The sequence below is a fragment of the Tachysurus fulvidraco genome, chromosome 24 (genome assembly GCF_022655615.1).
Source record: "Tachysurus fulvidraco isolate hzauxx_2018 chromosome 24, HZAU_PFXX_2.0, whole genome shotgun sequence".
NCBI classification, from domain to species: Eukaryota; Metazoa; Chordata; class Actinopteri; order Siluriformes; family Bagridae; genus Tachysurus; species Tachysurus fulvidraco.
In genome coordinates this window covers 14,457,079-14,480,162 of record NC_062541.1, presented here as the reverse complement: position 1 = coordinate 14,480,162, position 23,084 = coordinate 14,457,079, and the positions used below count along the sequence as shown (strand labels likewise).

At 40.9% G+C, this 23,084-nt stretch overlaps 3 protein-coding genes across 4 annotated transcripts; 1 reads left to right on the top strand and 2 right to left on the bottom strand.

Moving 5' to 3' along the window:
• The first annotated feature begins 1,317 nt into the window (after positions 1-1,317).
• Positions 1,318-8,660, top strand: wipi2 (WD repeat domain, phosphoinositide interacting 2). 2 transcript variants are annotated; one of them, XM_027159219.2, is made up of 12 exons: positions 1,318-1,549; positions 3,829-3,911; positions 4,744-4,913; positions 5,057-5,153; positions 5,454-5,551; positions 5,658-5,750; positions 5,842-5,912; positions 6,010-6,117; positions 6,242-6,406; positions 6,523-6,630; positions 7,353-7,450; positions 7,527-8,660. In XM_027159219.2, exons 1-12 carry the CDS (start codon positions 1,476-1,478, stop codon positions 7,637-7,639), a joined length of 1,278 nt encoding a protein of 425 aa, XP_027015020.1. In that variant the 5' UTR covers positions 1,318-1,475; the 3' UTR covers positions 7,640-8,660. The 2 variants fall into 2 exon arrangements, with proteins under 2 accessions (XP_027015020.1, XP_027015022.1); XM_027159221.2 differs by lacking the exon at positions 1,318-1,549 and adding an exon at positions 1,616-2,789.
• Positions 8,661-9,327: 667 nt separating this feature from the next.
• arpc1b (actin related protein 2/3 complex, subunit 1B) lies at positions 9,328-16,903 on the bottom strand. Its single transcript, XM_047807751.1, has 10 exons — positions 16,650-16,903; positions 16,012-16,086; positions 14,055-14,159; positions 13,742-13,964; positions 12,804-12,911; positions 12,343-12,549; positions 11,303-11,378; positions 11,020-11,216; positions 9,751-9,841; positions 9,328-9,626 (listed from the first exon to the last, which is right to left on the bottom strand). The coding sequence occupies exons 2-10, from the start codon at positions 16,073-16,075 to the stop codon at positions 9,588-9,590; spliced, it is 1,110 nt and encodes a 369-aa protein (XP_047663707.1). The 5' UTR covers positions 16,076-16,086; positions 16,650-16,903; the 3' UTR covers positions 9,328-9,587.
• A 195-nt stretch (positions 16,904-17,098) lies between these two features.
• Positions 17,099-21,805, bottom strand: arpc1a (actin related protein 2/3 complex, subunit 1A). The gene is made up of 10 exons (XM_027159222.2): positions 21,616-21,805; positions 20,751-20,831; positions 20,555-20,659; positions 20,241-20,463; positions 20,037-20,144; positions 19,121-19,333; positions 18,945-19,020; positions 18,650-18,843; positions 18,124-18,214; positions 17,099-17,501 (listed from the first exon to the last, which is right to left on the bottom strand). Exons 2-10 carry the CDS (start codon positions 20,812-20,814, stop codon positions 17,463-17,465), a joined length of 1,113 nt encoding a protein of 370 aa, XP_027015023.1. The 5' UTR covers positions 20,815-20,831; positions 21,616-21,805; the 3' UTR covers positions 17,099-17,462.
• Between the last annotated feature and the right edge of the window lie 1,279 nt (positions 21,806-23,084).

Genomic DNA, 23,084 nt, shown 5'->3' with positions numbered 1-23,084 from the left:
TCTGTGCTTTGTGTACAGGTTCATTGTCATGATGGAACAGTGTCTGAGTTCCAGTGAAGGGAAAATTTAAATCTACAGCATACAAAGACATTTAAGACAATTGTGTGCTTTAAAATTTGTACTGTAGCAACAGTTTGGAGATAAAACTGTGGTCAATGACTCCATATTAATGACCACAGTTTTGGAATAGGTTGCTCTGTATGATGGTCAGGTGTTTACAGACTTTTGACCATTAAGTGTATTTTAAGACACATTGTGGGCAGAAACATTCTCAAGTCAGGTAATTACATGTGTGCCAAATTACATAGTAATTGTGCTATAATGATGTCTCTTTAGTCTGTGAAGTCATCATTATGCTTCCTTTATATTGAATTGATCTAGAGGTTTAACAGCTATGTCCATTAGTTTGTGTAATCACATTTGTACAGGATTAATTGGCCGTTCTTTTTAATTGAACAGATCATGCAGTGCTGTAAAAATGTGATAAAATTGTAAAGCAAATAATATATAGCAAATATAAAATATATTAATTTTGGGTAGTTTTAATAGTCAGTGTTAATGGACAGTGTTAATAGAATATCCTTATAGAGGATCTGTACTGGAAAAAGCCAGGTTACTTCATAAGGTCTACATCTGTGTCATCCTTTATGGATGTATATGTATGTGTGTATTCTATGAATGATAAACAGAAACAATTCCACACTTGTTTTTGGATGTAAAAATGTCACAGAAAGTGCCCATGTTTCTCTCACTAGAAAATCCACACTGGCCCGTAAACTTTTCTGTTATAATTTGTTGTAGGCCTAATATCAGACCATATTCAGGAATGTGTAACTTATGTGTAATTTATTTTTTCTACTGTATCACTAGATTCATCCAGAAAATACATTTGGTAAAATATTATAATATTTATTTTAAAACAAAATAAATATTAATCCTCTCTTGTCCTCGTCTCCTCTCTTCTCTTCTTGACTCGTCTCTTCTCCTCCTCTCCTCTGGTCTCCTCGCTTCCTCTCTTTTCCTCTGCTGTCATCTCCTCTCTTCCATTCATCTTCTTTCTCTTCTGGTCCCCTCTCTTATCCTCCTCTCCTCTGTTTCCTTTCTTCCTCTCCTTTATTTTCTTCCTCTCCTCCCCTTTCCTCCTTCCCTTTGGACTCCTCTACTCTCCCCTCTTCCTCTCTTCCTCTCCTCTACTCTCCCTCTCTTCCTCTCTTCCTCTCTTCATCTTCTCCTCCCCCCTCTCCCCTCTTCTCCTCTCCTCTCTGGACAATTACACACTTTCTCTTTAAATGTGCTCTGACAGAACGCACGCTGTCACTGCACATGCGCATAAGAACACTTGAGACAGAACAACACCAGCACTACCAGTGATCGGAGCGGAATTAAGTACTCGTTAAAGTGAATAGCGGTTTGCTGATTATCTCGCCATATTTACTTCCATTTCGATTTTGATTTGACTCGTAGATGTTGTGCTCATGAACCTGGCCAGTCAGAGCGGAGAGGCCGGCTGCAGCCAGCTACTCTTCGCCAACTTTAACCAGGACAACACGTAAGGCATAGCGGGGAGCCGCGTCACTGGGGCTCGGGGATGAGGCCTGACTTAGTATTTCACTGCTTCTGTTTATATTATTACACTGTATCTGTACACCAGATCGTCTGAATTAGAATATATCAGAAAACCTTAGTGAGTTAGTAGTTATCTAGCTAACTGTAACAAAGAATAAAGTGAACTGCGTTTTTCTAGCTTTAGATATTAAACATGGGCTCCAAAAAATATAAAAACACGCCACATAAAAGTTTTCACGTTTATTCAGCATACGGCAAAGATTAAAGGATATTTATGAGATTTGTTACAGCTTTGTGTAGCCTGTTTATCTAGCTGTAATGTCCAGTAGATAACAAACGTGTTGGACGTGTGACTGTCCACGTTAGCCATGGTGTGTTAGCTATCATGTAGCGGGTGTATAAGTCACATGACTTAATACTAGCGGGTGTATAAGTCACATGACTTAATACTAGCGGGTGTATAAGCCACATGACTTGATACTAGCGGGTGTATAAGCTACATGACTCAATACTAGCGGGTGTATAAGCTACATGACTTAATACTAGCGGGTGTATAAGCCACATGACTTGATACTAGCGGGTGTATAAGCCACATGACTTGATACTAGCGGGTGTATAAGCCACATGACTTGATACTAGCGGGTGTATAAGCTACATGACTCAATACTAGCGGGTGTATAAGCTACATGACTCAATACTAGCGGGTGTATAAGCTACATGACTCAATACTAGCGGGTGTATAAGCTACATGACTCGATACTAGCGGGTGTATAAGCTACATGACTCGATATTAGCGGGTGTATAAGCTACATGACTCGATACTAGCGGGTGTATAAGCTACATGACTCAATACTAGCGGGTGTCACGTGACTTGATATTAGCGGGTGTATAAGCTACATGACTCAATACTAGCGGGTGTATAAGCTACATGACTCTATACTAGCGGGTGTATAAGCTACATGACTCAATACTAGCGGGTGTCATATGACTTGATACTAGCGGGTGTATAAGCTACATGACTCGATACTAGCGGATGTCACATGACTCGATACTAGCGGGTGTATAAGCTATATGACTCGGTACTAGCGGGTGTATAAGCTACGTGACTCGGTGCTAGCGGGTGTATAAGCTACATGACTCGATACTAGCGGGTGTCAGTCATTTTATGGACACGCCCCCTTTTCAACCTGAATTCAACAAGAGCACAGCCATATAATTCTCTTGTGAGTATAAAAAACAATTAAAAAGTAATATAGAATAAAAACTTTCTACACACTTTCTCTTTAAATGTGCTCTTAATACTAGCAGGTGTATAAGTCACATGACTTGATACTAGCGGGTGTATAAGACACATGACTCGATACCAGCAGGTGTATAAGCCACATGACTCGATACTTGCGGGTGTATAAGCCACATGACTTGATACTAGCGGGTGTATAAGCCACTTGACTTGATACTAGCGGGTGTATAAGCTACATGACTCTACTAGCGGGTGTATAAGCCTCATGGCTCAATACTAGCGGGTGTATAAGCTATATGACTCGATACTAGCGGGTGTATAAGCTATGTGACTCGATACTAGTGGGTGTATAAGCTATGTGACTCGGTACTAGCGGGTGTATAAGCTACATGACTCAATACTAGCGGGTGTATAAGCTACATGACTCGATACTAGCGGGTGTATAAGCTACATGACTCGATACTAGCGGGTGTCAGTCATTTTATGGACATGCCCCCTTTTCAGTCTGAATTCAACAAGAGCACAGCTATGTAATTCTCTTGTGAGGTATAAAAAACAGAATTACAAAGTAATATAGAATAAAAACTTGCTCAAATCCTCAGATCCTAATTCACTTTTAATGTCAACTAGATTTTTTTAAATTGAAATTTATTTTTCATCACAAAACTGAGTTTATTTGACAGTTTACAGCTCAGACACAAACTATTGTGTTATTGTGAAGGCTGTAACAGTACAAGGCCAATGTCAACAAAATGTCACCGTGTGACAACTTTGACGCTTTAAATGTACTCTGGTGCAGGTTTTCATTCTAACCAAGCAGAAGCCACACCAGAGTCTACCAAAAGCCAAGAACAGCTGATTAAACAGGTGGAATCAGGTGTGGCTTCTGCTTGGTTGGGATGAAAACCTGCATCCACACCGGCCCTTTGTGGATAAGATTGGACACTGCTGCTTTAGAGGGAAAGACAGAAATGTGCTTGAGAGATTTGATTTTTTTTTTTCTGCCCTTTTCCCCCGAGCAGGTCCTTAGCAGTTGGTACGAAATCTGGATACAAGTTTTTCTCTTTGTCATCGGTTGACAAATTGGAGCAGATTTACGAATGTAGTAAGTATCGCTTCATATTTTGACCAAATTCTATATCTAACCTGAAAGCACAAATGAAAAGTCTTCAGTGCTTTCACAGCATTGGTCTGGTTTCAGATTCGCTTGATGCATTTGTGTTCATCTTACATCATCACAAGCACACAGAGAGCAACAACTCCATGTGACTCACAATTTCTTTTTTATTTGTTTGTTTGTTTATTTTGGGCCTCTGATGTGTTCCACAACATTCCCCTGCTATTCCTCTGCTACACGACGTTGTCACAAACTAAGACATACACACACACACACACACACACACACACACACACACACACACACACACACACACAGGTTACTTTACTTCATGAACAACTGCTGACTTGAGTATGAGTTGTGTTCACTCTCACAGGAAACACGCCACAGTGCAGTTACACCCGAACTCAGACCACCTCCTCTTTCGAGTTCTGTACCACAATGCGCTTCCTGGTTGACATGACCATTTCATGACATGATTACAAATTTGTCTTATGCAAAACCGTGCTCTGTTTCAGATTAAACTGTTAGTGTGGATGAATAAAACTGTCCTTAGCAGTGATGTACAGCTTCCAATGACGATGACAGATATAGATGTTGGTTTATTTGGGTGCGGATGTTGAAGAGACCACACAGATTGTAGCACAGGGTTATAAAAGGCATACAAAGCAGTTCATGTTTCACATCTCACCTTTAACTTACAGCTTCTGTCTTTTTTCCGCTCTTATACGGTGAATTATTCAACCGAGCATCGTTTCTGATTCAAAGCAGCCTAGTAACGTAGATGTACATATTTTGTCTCGTGTCTCCTTTTCCACAGCTGACACGGAAGATGTCTGTATCGTGGAAAGACTGTTTTCCAGTAGCCTCGTTGCTATCGTGAGCCTTAAGGCACCTCGGAAACTCAAAGTGTGCCATTTTAAGAAGGGAACCGAGATCTGTAACTACAGCTACTCGAACACTATACTGGCTGTCAAACTGAACAGACAGGTAGGTACAGGGTGGGTTCATGCACACAACCATTTAAGATCTCTAATGGATTAACAGACAGTTTTAGAGCTCACTAGTTTGTAATTGGTGTGTATGAAAAATGGTGCAGAAAATGGCTAAAAGTCTTCGTTTCCTCCAAACAGAGGTTGATAGTATGTCTGGAGGAATCACTTTATATCCACAACATCAGGGATATGAAAGTACTGCATACGATTCGAGAGACTCCTCCCAATCCTTCAGGTGTGCCGATTTCTTATATACTCGACTCCCTGTTTTTTTATTGTCCTTCTAATATTTTTACAGTATCTGTATTTCTGCACAGTTACCATCTTTCACAACAGGATATTCGTTGGTTTTTACAGTTCTCCTTTCACAACAGCATGAAAGAAGACTCATTTTGATACCAACATTTTGGGAACTGCAACACTGAGTCTCTGTGATGCGCATGAGGATGTTGTGGTTCATACCGGTTCCACTGGTGGTTGATTTAATGAATAACAGGGAGGTTCTTTAACAAATTCGCTCTGGTCTTGTTTTTAGGATTGTGCGCACTTTCAATCAGCAACGATAACTGCTACCTGGCATATCCCGGAAGCGCAACGATAGGTGAAGTGCAGGTCTTTGACACTGTTAATCTGGTAGGTTTAAAATCCTTCCTGTCACTTATTATCGTCAAATCGAGCTAAAGAATCGAATCGTTCTAAATGTTTAACGTGTGCATAAACTGCGGCGTTTCCATTCCAGAGGGCCGCTAACATGATCCCGGCTCACGACAGCCCGTTAGCAGCGCTCGCTTTTGACGCTAGTGGAACGAAACTCGCCACAGCCTCCGAGAAGGTTTGCGGTTTTATTCGTACGTTTAACCGTTTAAATTCCCTCAGCTCTTTATTTCTCGTATTCATCCTCACCGTTTTGGGATGTTTTCCAGGGAACCGTCATTCGCGTGTTCTCCATTCCAGAGGGCCAGAAGCTGTTTGAGTTCAGGAGGGGAGTGAAGAGGTAACGTCGCCTCGTTCAGCAAACTATAAGTTTAATAATCAGTCGATCACTGCAGGTGGTGATGGGAAAACCTCAATTATTTATTTATTTTTGCCAGATGTGTGAGTATCTGCTCCCTGGCTTTCAGCATGGAAGGACTTTATCTTTCTGCCTCTAGCAACACAGAGACGGTTCATATCTTTAAGCTGGAGACACAGAGAGAAAAGTAGGTGTTATTGTTAAATCCCCTGCTGACTTCCAACAGCTTTAAATATTGTAAAACTTGTTTTTTTTTTTTTTGCAAGAAAGTCATTTTGGTTCTAGTTTTGCTCCGATTTTTTCCACACCAGGCCACAGGAGGAACCCACGACTTGGACAGGATACTTTGGGAAAGTCCTGATGGCCTCCACTACGTACCTGCCGGCTCAGGTGTCTGAGATGTTCACACAAGGTCGCGCCTTCGCTACGGTCAGACTGCCGTTTTCGGGACACAAGAACATCTGCGCTCTAGCCATGTGAGAATCACTTCTCTCTGTTTTTTTTTTCTCTCTTCCTTTTTTGGTGTCTCCTGGTAATGATGCAGCACTCGTGTGTGCAGAATATATCATTTTGTTGCTTATTCATTCTTCAGAATCCAGAAGATTCCACGTCTCTTGGTGGCGGCTTCGGACGGCTACCTTTACCTGTATAACCTGGACCCACAGGAGGGAGGAGAATGCACACTGATGAAGCAGCACAAGTAATGCTCTCACTCTTCTCTCTCACACACACACACATTTTCATTGCCTCTACACTGATGCTACAATCTTTCAAATTCATTTATTTTTTTCTCATTAATCTACTCACTACTCCATAATGACAAAGTTTATTTATATATATATAAAAAAGGCTGATCTTTGACATGTCCATAATTATTCAGACACTTTGCAGCAACACTTAAGACCCAGCTCAGATGCCTCCCGTTTCTCTCCATCGTTGCTGAGATGTTTCTACACCTTGATTTAAGTCCACCTGTGGTCATTTATATTGTTGATGGGACATGATTTAGTCTCACAGCTGATTATGTACAGTATATGAGAGCAGAAACCAAGCCCTGAGGTGTGTGTGTGTGTGTGGGTGGTCTACAGTAGTTCCTCAGGTAGAATGTACAGCTAAAACCCCTGTCTATGTTTACACAAAATTAGGACTGAGCTCATGCTCTTATGCATTGGATGATGTCACGTCATCTTTCAGACATTCTATACAATAAGAATAAGACCAGAATGAGTTGTGGTGTAGCGTGATGTGTGTCACCGTCTGCAAACTCAAGGTCCTGAGGTGTTTTATTCCTTTTCCTTCTCATAGCACCAGATTGTGATGACACATAAATGATGAGATTATGACTGAAGTCTGATTTAAGTTTTTTTGAGTTTTTGTCCTCAGTGTTATTGTAGCAGATGATCTGATTCGTGTCATTTACAGGTTAGATGGAAGCGCCGAACCTGCAAATGAGATTCTAGAGCAGACGTCCCATGACCGCCCACTAGTGGCCCAGACCTACAGCACTGCCATCGCCAAAGGTAAGACTTCTACACCCTGGGCTGGTTGCTCTCGTGTGAAACCGTGTGTAACGTGTGCATGACTCCGTTCCACCAGGTTACTCTGAGGATCAGGGTGCAGTGGGTGGAGCTGGCGTGGAGGACGACATGAACGCCCTGCACCTGGACGAAGAAAACGAGCAGCCTCCATTAATCTTGGAGACAGACTGAGGTCTCTAACTTCAACACATTCCTGCCCACGTGGCAGGAAACAAATAATGGAGTTACATTTCAGAGGGGGTGCTTTTCCTCCTCCTCTGGCGCTGCTAAGAGAAAGGGGTTAAGAAGAGAGAGGGCATTTTTTTCGAAGCAAGCGTAGCTGTAGCCTTCTTGTCTGTTATCTATAGATGTTTCGTTGTCCCGTTCCCCCTTTTGTGGCTTTTTAAACTTGGTGAACTTTCATGCCCAGACTACACTTTCTTATAATACTAAAGCAGATGTCCGAGTTGCAGCCATCACGTTTGGTAGCTTTGCATGTACGTGTGCCAAGTGCAAGAAAACTCTTGCTCTTCTGTTCCTGGTTCTGACGTGTTCAGTGGACGTTCTCCTCTCGAGCCTTGACCTATGCTTTAAAGCGTGCGAGTGCACAATTGCGTGTGCGTTTCTTTTCTTAAACAGAAGATAGCTAACTTGATATGCCTGCTGCAACACTACTGTGCAATGTTGGTTTCTTTCCCCCTCGTTGTGTCAGAAATGTGGAGCGACATGTCTCTCACGTGTCGCTGTTTTTTGTTTTTGTTTTTGTGCCGAAATCTGAATATCGTAACGTTTATATGATGCCTTCATGTTACTTTGCCAGCTTAAAGATTTATTAAGATGACACTGACAGTCCAAAAGTATTCGTCACTTCATCTGGTCATCAGGATCATTTTTAGTTTTGGACGAAGCTGCACCTTGTTTATTTTCTTGACCAATCTCCCCAATACTTTATGGACCATTTGGTTATCCAGTCGTACGGATGAAGGTTACCGTCGGGAAAGGCATCGTCCTTTTCCCCCGCTCCTCTTCCCCTTTCACTTCTTCCCCTGATATATATATTTCAGAATTTTATGCGCCACTAAGACTTTATAAAGCATCAGCCATATCATTTGGAGTGGAAACGATGTGTTCGTTCGGGTAGATGTTGGTGTGCAAACACTGCCCTGTGATGTTTATGTAATAAACTGCCAGGCTTGTCTGGTTTTCAGTTTAATTACTGGATTGTGTGAATATCTTATCTAGTCTGCGTATCATTACTTATCGTCCCGACTGTTCAGCTGACGGCGGTGGAGAAGATTCGCTCCTTTCTGCACAGACACTGTACCGTAGGTCGGTTAGGGACGACCGATCCGCTGTGAGACAGATGTGGGAAAAGCTGCAGCCTGGATGGTGCGAGTCTGCCCATGGTTCTGTTCCCACAGACGTCCCGGAGGACCCGAGTCACGTGATCCCAGCACGGCGACAGACGAGGACGACGTTTTTCCCAAGAATTCTCAAGTTCTCTTGAGAAGCAAATAAACGCTCATGAATGTCATAATAAATATACAGGATTTTATATATTTTGTGTTCAGGAAGCACAAGACATTAAATAATATGCACTGGGCTTATGTATATTTGCAGTTAAGGTTCTCATTTACACTAATCTTACAGTCTATGCATGAGAATCTCAAGCATGAGTTAATATCAATGTTTCAGCATCGATTAATGACCCAGTGAGCTGACGACCATAATATATATATATATATTTTTTAATTCTTTCTTCGTTTTAATTCTTTTTTTTTTGTATAATATGAGTTGTTCCCTTCAAAGACTAAATAAAATGTCTGGTTAAAAAAAAACATTTCTACTTCAGATGGAAAAAAAGAATTTCTCGATTCTAGTACAATTTTATTCAAAGTTATTTATTTAAGGTGTTTTTATTTTTATTATTATTCAAGACAATTAAGAATCAGTAAGTGAGCAGTACCAAGAGTCATAAACAGTAGCAGGGGGCTGTAAGTCCGATCACAGCTGCTTTTAGAAGAATAAATGCTATGTACTGTTGCATTATTGATGATCAGCCATATATATATATATATAATAACTGTATCCCAGCACTCATGATGATCAGTTTTTCTTCAGGATACCACGAAGTCCGCTTTTAGACGATCTTCAGATCTTTCATGGCAGATGAGAGGGTCTGTGTCGAGGGAGCAGCGTTTTAGTAATCAGGGTTTGTACAATATGTGGTATCAGAATTGATCTGTGCATTAGAAATTAATTGATAATTAATAAAATAGCAGGAAGAGTTCGATGAGTTTCACCTTGACGTCCCAAATGGCCATTCCTCCGTCCATCCCAGTGGTGCAGAATTTGCTGCACTGCACTTTCCCTCCATCGAGCACTGAGATTTGACTGAGAGAGAAAGACAGATATGTGGTTATAAACTACACTCACGGGTAGGAAGAGAGAGCTCGGTGTGATGACTATACAGATATTTGAGCACGTAGCTCAGAAGCACAGGACCAACAGGAGCAAGTAGTCAAGTGCGTCAAATCCACAACATTCTGAACATCTCTTTTAACGTATTTAATCTTTATGATGAACATCTGATCTTCACCACTCTGAATAAAGTTTCCTTTGGTCCGTTTTTACTTTGTTTAAAATGACCCACAATGCCATTTGTCTACCAGCTGATAGTGTTGCTAGTGAGAGTTCATCTCAATGTAAAGAGAGTGATGCAGCAGTGCTTTAGTAGTTTAGTCTAAACCGTTCTCACTCCATCTCAAATAGGTCAGTTTTCTGCTCTCTTGCTGTGGCTCCCTACAGGATTGTGTCAATTTGCGATCGCAGAAATGAACAGAAACAGAAACTACAGAAGTCAGAGAAGCTTGTAGTTTATTTGAAATGGAACGGATTTTCCACACCTACGGGCTAAAACCTGTGTTGTGTGATGTTCTCTCTAAGTGACGGTGCATCGCACATCGCTTTTATAGATAGTAATTAATTACACACGTAATCACGTCTTCATTGGTAAGAGATTTTAGAGAAGAATCCTGAAAAAAAAGGTTACTCTAATTTTGAACATGATGTGACTCACACATGCTTAAAGAAAAAAAAATCCTGCGCTTGAAATTTCTCCGATTCAAGTCGTTCCAACAACAAAAAAAGCACAAAAATTTCAAAATTGAGCATTTTTGCCTGCAGCGATCTCACAAAAACCTCCACAATGTCCTTTAAGGCCTGACGTGTTGCATCCTCCAATATTCAATATTTACGTTCTCTGGCACTTCTGTTTCGGATTTTTTTTTATCGATATGACTGACTAAAGAAGTCTTGGAGTTTTTTTTTGTTTTTGTTTTTTTTTAGCTAAGCACAAAACAGTGATGAAATATTTTCTCTTATTATATGGCATTGTAACAGTCCTAGAAATGGGAACCTCACCACCATAATCACGAATACAGCGATATGTATATAATTAATGTGTTACAGATTGGACTTTTCCTTTAAACAAGGCTCCGTCATTCAGAAGCTCTGGGGTCTCTATCTAACTGATGCAGATCATTGTTGCTGAATATAAATGTAGAACAAACCTGATGCTGTTTTTGTGCAGGGACTCCAGCACGGCCTCCTTGCTGTCTGACGTGGCTTTTTTGTCCAGGTTCTGGAAACGCTCCCTGGCAGTCAGACCCTTCTGAGCACTTTGTTTGGGAACGTCAAGTTTACCACCAAAAGTCAGAGCTCCTTTTGCAGCATCGTAGACAAACAGCACAGGGTAACAGTCGTGGCCCTGAAACACATTTCACCATCAGATCAAGCTCTCGCAGGTTTACGGGTCATCAGTAACGATGAGCGGTTTGGGTCGTCAGTACTCACTGCTGCCACTAAGCTGTTCTCAGTGATGAAGGTCACACAGAGCAGGGGAAGCGTCTCTGAAGCCAGACTGGCCATTCTGACAACAGCAGAAGAGAGAGTTTAGTGAGAAGTTTGTCCGAGCGTTCACATAAGGGATTCAGAAAAAAACATTCAATTTGTGTGGCTTCAGATCATCTACAGAGATCGAGTCTCTCGTTAATAGTCTCTTTTATCAAAGTCTCAATCAAAACTCATTTCAACTTGATTAGTCTCTAGATGTTTATCGTCTTCACGAGTCTACTTAGATCCGAAAACCCAAGGTCCGGCCCAGGTTCGGGTCTAAAAGTTTCACGTGTACCTCGGACAAGGATCGGGTCTAATAATAGCGGCATCGGGTCTCGGGTAATTTAAAATAAATGTGTTTTTACCGAACGGACCCGAGAAGACCCGAACTACTCGAACTGTATCTCGTGTGTGTGCATCGTCTCGAGTCCTTTTCCAACCTCCAGACCTGTCAATCAATTTTGAATCCACTCTGTAGCGGTTACTTTAGTGTAGAGTTACGCAACATTCGGGTCCAGTCGGGTAAAATAAAATTGCCAACGGGGCGGGCCGGACTCGGGTCTAATTTTTTCTAGTTTGTCTCGGGTCAGGTCTTTCTTAAAAATAAATAAATAAATAATGCATGTCGGGTTCGGGTAAAAAGTGATTCGGGTCACTTTGGGTCGGGTACATTTCTTTAGACCCGAGAAAACCTCTAACTCGAACACAAAAAGCTTTTTTTCCAGTGGAAATATCTGGTTCAGTTTGACTTATACAAACATTTGTGTAAGTCAAGTTTGTAAGTCTTAATAAAGAATGATAAATGAGACCTAGTGTGTAAAGGTGTTCATTATCGATGTGCATAATGCTTTAGCCTTCATCCTCTGTTGAAGATTAAATCGTAACAGGTGAGTGTGAGTGCTATTTACAGTTCTGACTCAAAAATAATGAAAAAAAAGTGTGAGCAGTAAATTAGATCACACTCGTGTACTCCGATGGTGAATATGATCAGCACTCACACAGCAGTCTTGCCTCCTTCAGCTACAGCCACCGTGCTATCGTGACTCGCCCAAGCAACGCGATTCCCGCTCTCGGAGAAGGAAACACCGTGCACCCAGCCTGCAGTGCCAGACGATTCAAACATCACCTCTCCGAATGGCATCTTGGAGCCCCATGGAGTTGGAGCAGGCTTCTCCTCAACTTCCTTGATGTAGGCTGAGAAAATCCTGCAGACGAGGTAAACATTTACATAACACTAACTGTGACCATCGTTCTCAGACCTACAGAGACATGTTTTTCCTTTTCTTACACACCAAGATTCAGCTGGTAATTCACTGATTCATTACATCTGTAGTGTTACATGAGGAAGAACTCTGGGATTGAAATCTGACCGCAGTGATAATTATTTGAGTTACTATCACACTGCATTATTAATGACAGATGGGCTTTTATTTGATATAGATGAGCGGCTCGTCCCAACCTGCATTTGAAATCACACGATCCAGCAGCCAGGAGGACGTTGTTGGGGTGCCAGTCCAGGCACAGGATAGTAGAGCGAATGGGCTTCTTAATGTGCTTACAAACCCACCTGGAAAAGCAAAGGAAGATCATGTACATTCTAGGTATTAAAGCCAAATAAAATAAACACCTACTTCAGTATCATATAGAGAGAAGGAGAGAATGTCCTGGGATTGATAGATGTCAGCATTTCTCCCTAAATAAGTTCAAATATCAGACATTATTATACTCTATACATAATACAGCCAAACGTTTGTGTACGCATCTCTAGTCGTCTCTTCTGTGACGTCGTTCCACTAGATGTTGGAGCGAGTCTGTGTGGATTTGTGTTCATTCAGCTACAAGAGCATTAGTGAGATCAGACACTGATGGTGTAAGAGTGACTCAACCCCACTGAACACTGACTGAACCCCAGACCTCCTCAGAGTCAGGGCTCAGTGCAGGACACTCGAGATCTACTCCAACCTTCTCACACCGTGTCTTCATGGAGCTCTGTGCTTTGTGTACAGGGACATTGTCATGATTGTCTGAGTTCCAGTGAAGACAAACTGTAACTCTACAGCATAGAGACATTCTAGGCAACTGAGTACATAGTGTGAGTTGTACAGTAATTCCTACAATAAAATCCCCTCTGAAATGATTTGGTGAAGACCTACATATGAGTGTGATGCTCAGGTGGCCACACACACTCAGTCATACTGTGTATAAATAAAGTTAAACATTTGAGTCTTTATATGATTGAAAACGTCTGAAAGACGCAAATCCACCTATGGAGAGATTTCAGGATTCAGGATCAATTACAGTAGGTTTGATTTAAAAATCACTTCAATAGCAGATTAATTATGAATGAAACATTAACCCTGTGATGGCAAAGGAGACCCAGTAACCTGATCGGCTCACCAGTCGTTCTCCTGCTCGAAGTAGCAGACAGAGATGAGGCGAGAGCCGCTCCCCACAGCAAACTTGTTCTCCTTGGGTGACCATTTAACGCATCGGGCAGCACGATTGATCCTGAGGATGACCAGAGTGGGCTTCCACACATCCCCCTTTATGGTCCAGACGTAAGCGTTACGGTCAGTGCCACAGGTCACAATGCGGTTGCTCTCCGGGGCCCAGTCGATACCTGGCACACAGGAGATGCCCAATGTTTCAGCAGTGACATCTAGACCCAGCTTTTTAGGTGTATGGTTTAGACGCTAACAGAACCACTCACCAGTGACTTGGCCATTGTGCTCCTTCAGCACATGGATCTTGTTCCAGCTATTTCCCTCCTTTTTATAGATGTGGACATCATGGTTATTAGGGCACAGTGCGATTTCTATACAGAAGGCAGAGATACAAGCTAATTATAAAAAGACTGCTTCTAAAAGTACCTGCAATAATTAGACCTGCAATAATTACTTATATTACTGATATTTCTATTCAAAGGGAACTTTATCTAAATCTCTAAAAATGCTTCTAGACCTGTAAGAATTATGTAATGATGCTTAACTCTACTTAAAGGGGAAGTTTGTAATCTCTAAAGGTGCTTCTAGACCTGTAAGAATGATCTAATGATGCTTATTTCTACTTAAAGCGGAAGTTTCTAATGTCTAAATGTGTTTCTAGCGCTTCAGATGGTATTTAAAGATCTGACCAGTTTCTTTCTGTCTGGCTTTTGTTTATTTTTTTCTGGCCTGGAAATAAATTCTGTCCCTAACCAGAGCAACGTTGCGACACTCTACCCTTTCCAGACAGCTGATGAGACTGATGAGAGTTTTAACAGGTGGCTTGTGGTTATTAGGGCTCGTAAGTGTTTCATACTAACTTGACTCACAGAAAGATGAAATCTTTATTTGAAGGTGCATTAGCTAAGATTAATTTTTTATTATTTTTTTTTTTTAAAGTTATATGTCCGAAGATTAGGTTCAGCGTGCCTATAAATTACTGACAGGAAGCCAAACACAAAGAAGTATTTTGGACCAGTTTGCATTTTAGCATGACATTGTTGTCAGGGACAAGTAAGAAATAGTAAGAGGAAAAATAAAATAAAACTGGGTTCAAAACCCTGAGTGTTTAAAAACCTGGTGAATTTCTTTAAAATGTGGAATGGAGAAGTTCAGACTGGAAGAAAATGATTGGCTTAAAAAGATTTACATCCATGTGCATTTGCATTAGTGCTTTTACAATGAGCTCAGAGATATTATAGATGTCATCTTTTTGTTGAAATAAATAACAAGAAAATCAAACTTCTCAATGGCTTTTATGGTACTAGGGAAGCTACACGTGTAAAAGAGACGACTGGCACATGGTTCGAGTTTCTACGTTCCGCCGCAGCAGACGTGGTCCGTCATTTCAAGCTGAAATGCTTTGTGTGGGTTCTTCATTATGCACTAAACGTGTTCTCTGCTCAGGATCTGTGACCTGTTTAAGACGTCCCTCATCAGCAACAGAGCACCATTCATGGTAAAACAGGAAGCGTGTGTGCAGACGTGTGCGTGTGTGGGCAGGGGAATCGTTACCGCTTCTCTTTTGTTAATCAGCAATGTGATGACCATGTAAGATACTCTGCTGACTTTTTCCTCTTTTTTTCTCTGCTCTTTTAAAACAAAGAAGGAACTGTTCTTGCTCTGGATTTTTTTTTATACTAAGTTTTATAAGCTGCTTAATTCTGACTGCTTGGATGACTGGGAAAACACACTGAGGGAAAGTATGAGTGATCTGAGTCTGTTTTGTACTTTGGCAGTACACATCAAAGCCAGTGGTGTTTAGAAGAACATGGACTCTGCCAAATGGGCTCCGAGGGCTCCGATGGTGGTTCTCTAGTGAGCACATGAGATACAAACGGTCTGAGGGTGTGATGGTGTGAGGGGGGAGGGGGGTGTAATAATTTTGTGGAAGTGAAATTAAAGCATGCGCGATGAGGCTCACTGGTGGAGTTTAGACCGCATTTCCGTATCTGCCGAACGAATAACGGAACAAATGTAACAAAGGACTAAATAATTTACAGACAAAATTCATGACAAAAGTTCAACTACCTTACATTACATTACAAATGACTCCAACTCCAGTCAGCGTAAAAGGTTCCCGTAATTAACTCTCATCTGCTTGAGACACTAAACTCTTACAGTGGGGTTAATATTTAATAATATGTTATGAGATGCTCTACAGCAGGTTTGTTTAAGACTTACGAGTCCGATCCTTGTTCCAGGCGTGGCAGCTGATGGGCTCGAGCAGAAAGCTGTGGTAAGCCATGACTGGAGACTCTGTAAGTCAGGTGTATGATGAAATTAAATAGAAAAACAACTGTTGAAAATCCTGCAACATCACACCAGTTTTATTTTTAACAGGATTACACATTCTTGTAAGTCGTCTCTGAACGTCCTCCTTCAACGTATCGTATTTTGCTTTGCACACAAAACTATTTTCCACGTCTAGGTCGAATTTAAGTTCTTTAGAAAACCAAGTGTTTGTACTAGTGAACTTCCTCCTTCTCTCACTTGTGCGGTAAATTAAAAGCAGACCACGAAGGAATTTGTCATGAGCTCAGAGAGAAGAAAAACACAAAACTCGAGTCTTTTGAATTCTACGTAGCTCTGACGAACTGTACGGATTCCTACAAGAAACAGATGCTCTTATAATCTTATGTTGTTGTTATTAGAGCTTATAGTGTACAGACTTCTGCTCTGACGTTCGTATAAAAACTTTTTTTTTTTTTTACACGTTACTGCACGTAAATAACTTCACAAACACGAGCACTCTGACACTAGAATCTGCCCTGCAGCTTAAAATGTCTCAGATAAAAGAAAACATCTGTTTTTCTGCTTACCTTGGAAACGGTTGAACCAGAACGTCCCTGAGATGCAGCGTAGAGTGAGATGTTAAAGAAAAGCCTCAGTTCGTGGACTCTGAGCAGTCAACACAAACGCTGGCTTGGCTCTTAATGAAACTCAACTATTTCTTTACTCTTTATTACAGAAGAAAAAAGCGTTCTCTCCCCTTCCTGTTTAAGAAGCATAACCACTTCCTCATGTGGGCGTCTGTCTGCCTGCCTGCCAGTGAGGACAGCCTTCTTCTGAACTCCCTTCAACATCCTGCTCAGAGCACAAGCTTCTCTCCTCTCCTGATCTGAGTGACTACGGTCAGTGAGCACATCCAATGTGGACGGGTAATACTATGTAAATATTTGCTGTTCAAAGGTTCAGTTAACCAACAGTAACACACACACACACAGATGCTGTAAATTATACATTAAGAGACACAATGCTGCATTCCACATAGTGTGTAGTATATTTCTTTTATTTCTAACAGACCATTTACATAAAATTATCCTTTTAATTTAACTCCCCTCCGGTTCCCCTAAAGGTTCGGAGTCCCAATGATCAAATGACACATTGCTGGAGCACCAGCTTTGGCATAGAATAAAAAAGAAAGAAAGAAAAAAAGAAAGAAAATCAAAGACCCTTTTGCCATTTTTCATTCCCCCCCCATTTTTAAGAGTGTCACGTCAGCTCACAAACTGGTCAGTGCTTTTTTTTTCCCCCTCAGTTAAAATCTTTCAGAAGTGTTATCGGAGCTCTCCTTGTTAGTGTTCAAGCCGTCGTCGCTTGTGCTGCGTCATCCTAGATCAGAGCGACTTATTTTACATGATCCGCAGGCCTTGGATAGAAGACTCTAAGGTCTGAGGAGAAACAAAAAGAAAAAGTATAATATATTAGAGACCTTGCATCATCTCTGTATATTATAGCATTGTGTGGGATACGTGTCCCATAATACAGTACAGAAAACAATCTAGCATGTCAAATCAGTCTGAAGGGGGTTTTTTTATTGTTCGTTGTATAAATGGTTCATTTTGAAGGTGAACTGAGCCCCTAATTTCCCCATTTGGTTACCTGACATTTCCTACCTAGCAACCTGCTCTTCCATATCAAACGGCAGCTACAAAATAGGGGGTGTGATGCATATGCAGCATCACAGGGCAGTGTAACCCATTCACAGATATCACTATACTCTTTCACACTATACTCACACATGAGCTCAAACACAACAGTGACCAGCTAGTGCTGCTCTGATTGACAGGAGCGAGAGAGAGAGACAGAGAGAGAGTGTATGCCCCTCCCACCCAGTTTTGCTCTCTAGACTTGTTTGTTGGGCAACAGATGACGGAGCTCTTTTGAGACAAAGTCCTGTATGTTGCAGATGTACAAGCAGCATTACTGAAGACTGAACGCTCCTACAGGGTGAGCATTAGATGTACTGATGCTCAAACTCATGTTCCACAAAGGGAAAACACACACACACACCTTAAAGTCCCATATGGTCATCGCTCCATCGATTCCTGTAGTGCAGAATTTGCGACAATCTCTTTTGTCTCCTTCATATATAGACACTTGGCTACAAAATAAAAAAGGCATCATGTTACATTAGAAACAAAACTGAATCTAAAACAATGTTTATTTCACTAATCAATAAAGCTTAGATGTGCTGAACAGGCTTATGTTCTAATGTCATATACAGCCCAATAGATTTTCCTAGTTTGGTTTTGTACCAGTCTTCAGAGACACTTTCAGTGAGCAACGACAGGACATTATATTCAGAAACCTAGTGATGGTCTAGATGTCACTCAGGTAGATATGTCACACTTTTTAAATGCCGTTTCTACCATGTTTTTTTTTAATTGTCCAGGTATTTTACACAGAACTACATGATCATAGCTTTAGGAAGACAATATTTTAAAAATATGATGCTATAAAAAGGTTTGTTAGATCACTCACAACCTGGAAAACAAAAAAAACTCTGACTGCTTTGAGATGAGAGCCTGATACTTACGTGATGCTGTTCTGGTGAAGGGTCTCCAGAGTGCTATTGCGGTCCTCAGTAGTGGCTCTTTTGTCCATGTTGCGGAAGCGCTCCATGGCAGAGATGTTGCGTTGGATGCTCTGCTTTGGAATATCCAACTTGGACATGAAGGTCAAGTTTCCACCATCATCAAAAGTGAACAGCATTGGGCAGCAATCATGACCCTTTAGAAGAAAAATATAAAAAGGAAGGTTACAAATTCAGAATACGCTCAAGTTCGGTATCTCTTATATGACAGCATCAGCACCGAGTGTGGCGCTCTTACCGCTGCTACAATGTTGTTCTCAGACACAAAGGTCACACTCAAAAGGGCAAGGAACTCGGTCTTCAACGAGCTTGGTCTGTAAAACAAAAGAACCATAATAATCAGGATCATTCATGTGCAGTCAATAGATGTTAATTATAGTGATCGCCATTAAACAGGTCAGATCGGCTGCTTACGTTAAGCTTTTTGTGGGATCCACCACATTCACAGTGCTGTCATGGCTGACCCAGGCCAGTCGATTTCCACTGGCAGAGAAACAGACACTGTGGACCCATCCTCCGCTGCCTGCTCCACCAAACTCTGCCATCACTTGGCCAAACGGCATCTTGGATCCCCATGGAGTTGGAGCTGGCTTCTCGTCCACTTCCTTGATGTATGCAGAAAACACCCTTGGAAAAAGAGCTGGTTGTTAGATGGAGACACATGCGCGCACACACCTCAATTATCCGGTCTATTGAACTAACAGCTCCGATTTATTCTAGCTTGTTAGATGTGTGTACACATATACAAGATCTCCATGTGGTCATTTTGTTTCCTCAGTAATTAAAGTAACGTTAATAATTAAAATAATATACAACGTGACAGTGCCCAGAACTAAATAAACAATCATACACATATACTGTTCTAATACTGATCGATTTCCTGTTAGACCAAAGAAACTTCAGTTTTGTTTAGTGTTCTTTTGGATTTCCCAGCTCAGTGTTATTTGAGACCTGGATAATGACAACAGTCATGACACTAACAAAGTTCCAAAGAGAATCAGTGTATAATGCCACTGTGCAGGAAATCGCTAATCGTTTTAGTTTTACTCCATCATTAATAAAGTAATAATCTTTTGTGTAAAATTCACGTATGTGCGGAAAAAGTCAAGTGTATTTGAAACTATATAACTGCCATATGTTGAGTGCATCATGATATCTGCATATACAAGCATATAGCATATTCTTTCTTTCCAAAAAATTAAATACTCATTTTATTTAAGAAAAGAAAAACACACAAAAAAACATTCTATTATCTAGAGAAAGTGGAATAGCAACAGTCTTCTGAAGAAAGGTTTGCTCATTACTTGAAAGACATTCAAGCGCCATTTACCTGCATTTAAAGTCGCATGACCCAGCTGCCAGAAGCACATTGTTTGGATGCCAGTCCAGACTGAGGACAGTGGAGCGGATCGGTTTCTTGATATGTTTGCTCACCCACCTTAAAAATGAAAGACACACACAAGCAGGAGTTAGCGAGGCTTCACCTAGATCTACCGCTAGAAGTATTTTCTCCCAGCAATCGCATCAAACTCACCAGTCATTTTCAGACTCAAAATAGCAAACAGATATGAGGCGAGCGCCGCTGCCCACCGCAAACTTGTTCTCCAGAGGAGACCACTTGACAAACGTGGCGGCACGATTGATCCTGAGGATGACGAGAGTGGGTTTCCACACACCGTCCTTCTGGCTCCACACGTAAGCGTTACGATCCGCTCCGCAGGTTACAATCCGATCACTTTTAGGAGCCCAATCAATGCCTTAACACATGTTGAATATAGATTAGACCATATAACAATACAAATGTCATCATATCATTATTAATTACATTTGTCTGATACTCAAGATTACCTGTAATGTGCCCATTGTGTTCTTTTAGTTCATGGGCTTTCACCCACTGATTCCCACTCTTCTTGTATATATGGACCTCATGGTTGTTTGGACTGATAGCGATTTCTAGGAGAAGAAGGAAACCCACAAGAAATTCAGTCACTTGTTGGAGTGAAAACTGGTTTAAAACCTTGAGATGAATGAAGATGTTGCTTACGAGTCCTGTCCCTGTTCCATGCATGGCATGTGATGGGCTCCAAGAGAAACTGATGGAGTGACATTTTCTTCTTCTGTAGCTCTGCAAAGTAATAATAATAAAAATAATAATAATAATAATTCAAACAAACATAATGACATGTAATAGGCTAATCAGCTAAACAGAGACAACAGATCAAATAAAGACAACATATTTAGCCTTAATGTTAGGCTACAGATTATTCATGAAAAATAGTGTCCAAAAACTAGCAAGACTAGCAGGTTTCCCAGAGCTTTACTGATTTAACCTGCAGAACAAGACTTTCTGTTAATGGCCTACTGTCGGTTTCAGGGCGTGGAACTGCCTCAGATTGTGATGATGATGTTGTAGTTTAGCCGGTTAGCTTATGTGCCGCTAGTACAGCTAGTTCGGGTAGCATATCTGCTAGCAAACGGGCTAACATGCTAACAGGCTAAAGCGCTAGCGGCGTCAAGCTAACAGGCTAACAAGCTAAAGCGCTAGCGGAGTCAAGCTAACAGGCTAACAGGCTAACAAGCTAACAGGCTAAAGAGCTAGCGGCGTCAGGCTAACAAGCTATCAGGTTTAAGAGCTAGCTGTGTCAAGCGAACAGGCTAAGAGCTAACGGAGTCAAGCTATACCTTAGCCAAGGTAATGCTAAAGCTAATCTAGCTAATTTCTTAAAATAAAAAGGAATATATATATATATAAAATTATTAAATATATTATTAAATATTATATTAAATATCGGTTAAAAACAACCCATAGAATATTGATTAATAGACTGTGTTAATGAGGAAGGAAGACCGGCTCTGTGAGAGACACGATAAGGCCTCAACTTCACTGCTCCACAATAAAACACACTTACACCTGAACAGCTGGTTCTGTGTTGGAAAATATCCGCAAGATGCCTCACTGCTTTTCGCTTCTTTTTGTCGTTGTGGACGGACTTGAATTCGCGGACTCTGGCCAGTCGACACGAATTCACTCCGACTGCTCGCTCTATGGAGTTTAGCTCCCTGTCAGGAATCCAGGAAATGGCAGCGGTGCATCACTGCGCATGCGTACGCACAGGTCCCAAGGAGTACCACAAAACAGGAGCATCATTAACCATGAGGAGGCAACCAAACCTACCTAAGTTTTGCAGATGGGGAAAAAAGCCCACTTTTAAACATACTGTGGACACTAAACAACATCCCAGTATTGTTGAGTGAACCAACTCAAAGTTTATGGTTTATGGTGTAATATTCAGCTGCACAAATCCAAATGGCCACCAACACTGTTTCATGGCACTAAAAAGCCTTGTTTTTGCTTTTATACCAACGTCAGGTGTTTGCCTCGGGTTACGTCCCTTTGAGATGCCGCCATTCTATCATGTCCCAAAGGTGGATTCTCTACCGGATTCAGATCTGGTGACTGGGGAGGTTTAGTCAAGTAAAATGAACCCAGTGACCTCTCACATCAACAACACCTTTAAGTCCACAAAACATACACCAATCGGTTTAAACTCTATAAGCCGTCGTGCATAAAAATCCCAAAATATCAGGGTTTTAAGGCACCAACAAACAAATCAATGCTTAAAGTCACAGAGATCACAAACGTGGTAGAGATGTCAGTTTACTATTTAAACCCAATCCAACGTACAAAATGTAGCTGAGCAAGCATTACCGTAAACATGATTCCAGCCAGCTTTAGTGAACTAAACTTTGGTAAGACATTTAAAGCAAATTATTTATTAATAAAAAAAAAAAAAGCGACCAAGCTATGTTCACCAAGTATTGAGTTTTGATGGAGTGTAAAATTTTATTCAATTTAATTTCAGTTCAGTTCATTTCGGGCCACTTGTTCTGCTTGTACTTAAACACCTACAAACTCTAAAACAAATTAAGAGTTACTTGTCACGACACAGGTGTATTTAATGGCCATGTTGTCCAAAATGTGACAGGTGATAAACCTTGTGCGTTGTAATTGGCAGGAAATTAGTTTGAACAGATAAAGAGCTAATTTGCATCAGTTTGATTTTTATTGCCTGAAATTTGCATCTGGAAATATTGTGATTTATATGTCTGTGTCGGTGTGAATTTAAAGGGCTGCCTTTTCTTAAACGTGTCTTTTGCTTTGCTAGCCTTTTTTTTTCTATGGAATTGTTTTCAACATTATTAAGACAAATTTTGAAGATGAAATTCAGTCCCAGTGTAGTCAGATGTGTAAAAAAAAATACCTTTCAGACATAATAAACTGTTAGTGACGTTACCAAATGTTGCCACATTATATATCACTAAATAAGCCCGAAATTTGTTAATCAGTTCCTTTTTGAGGAATATTAACCTTATCATA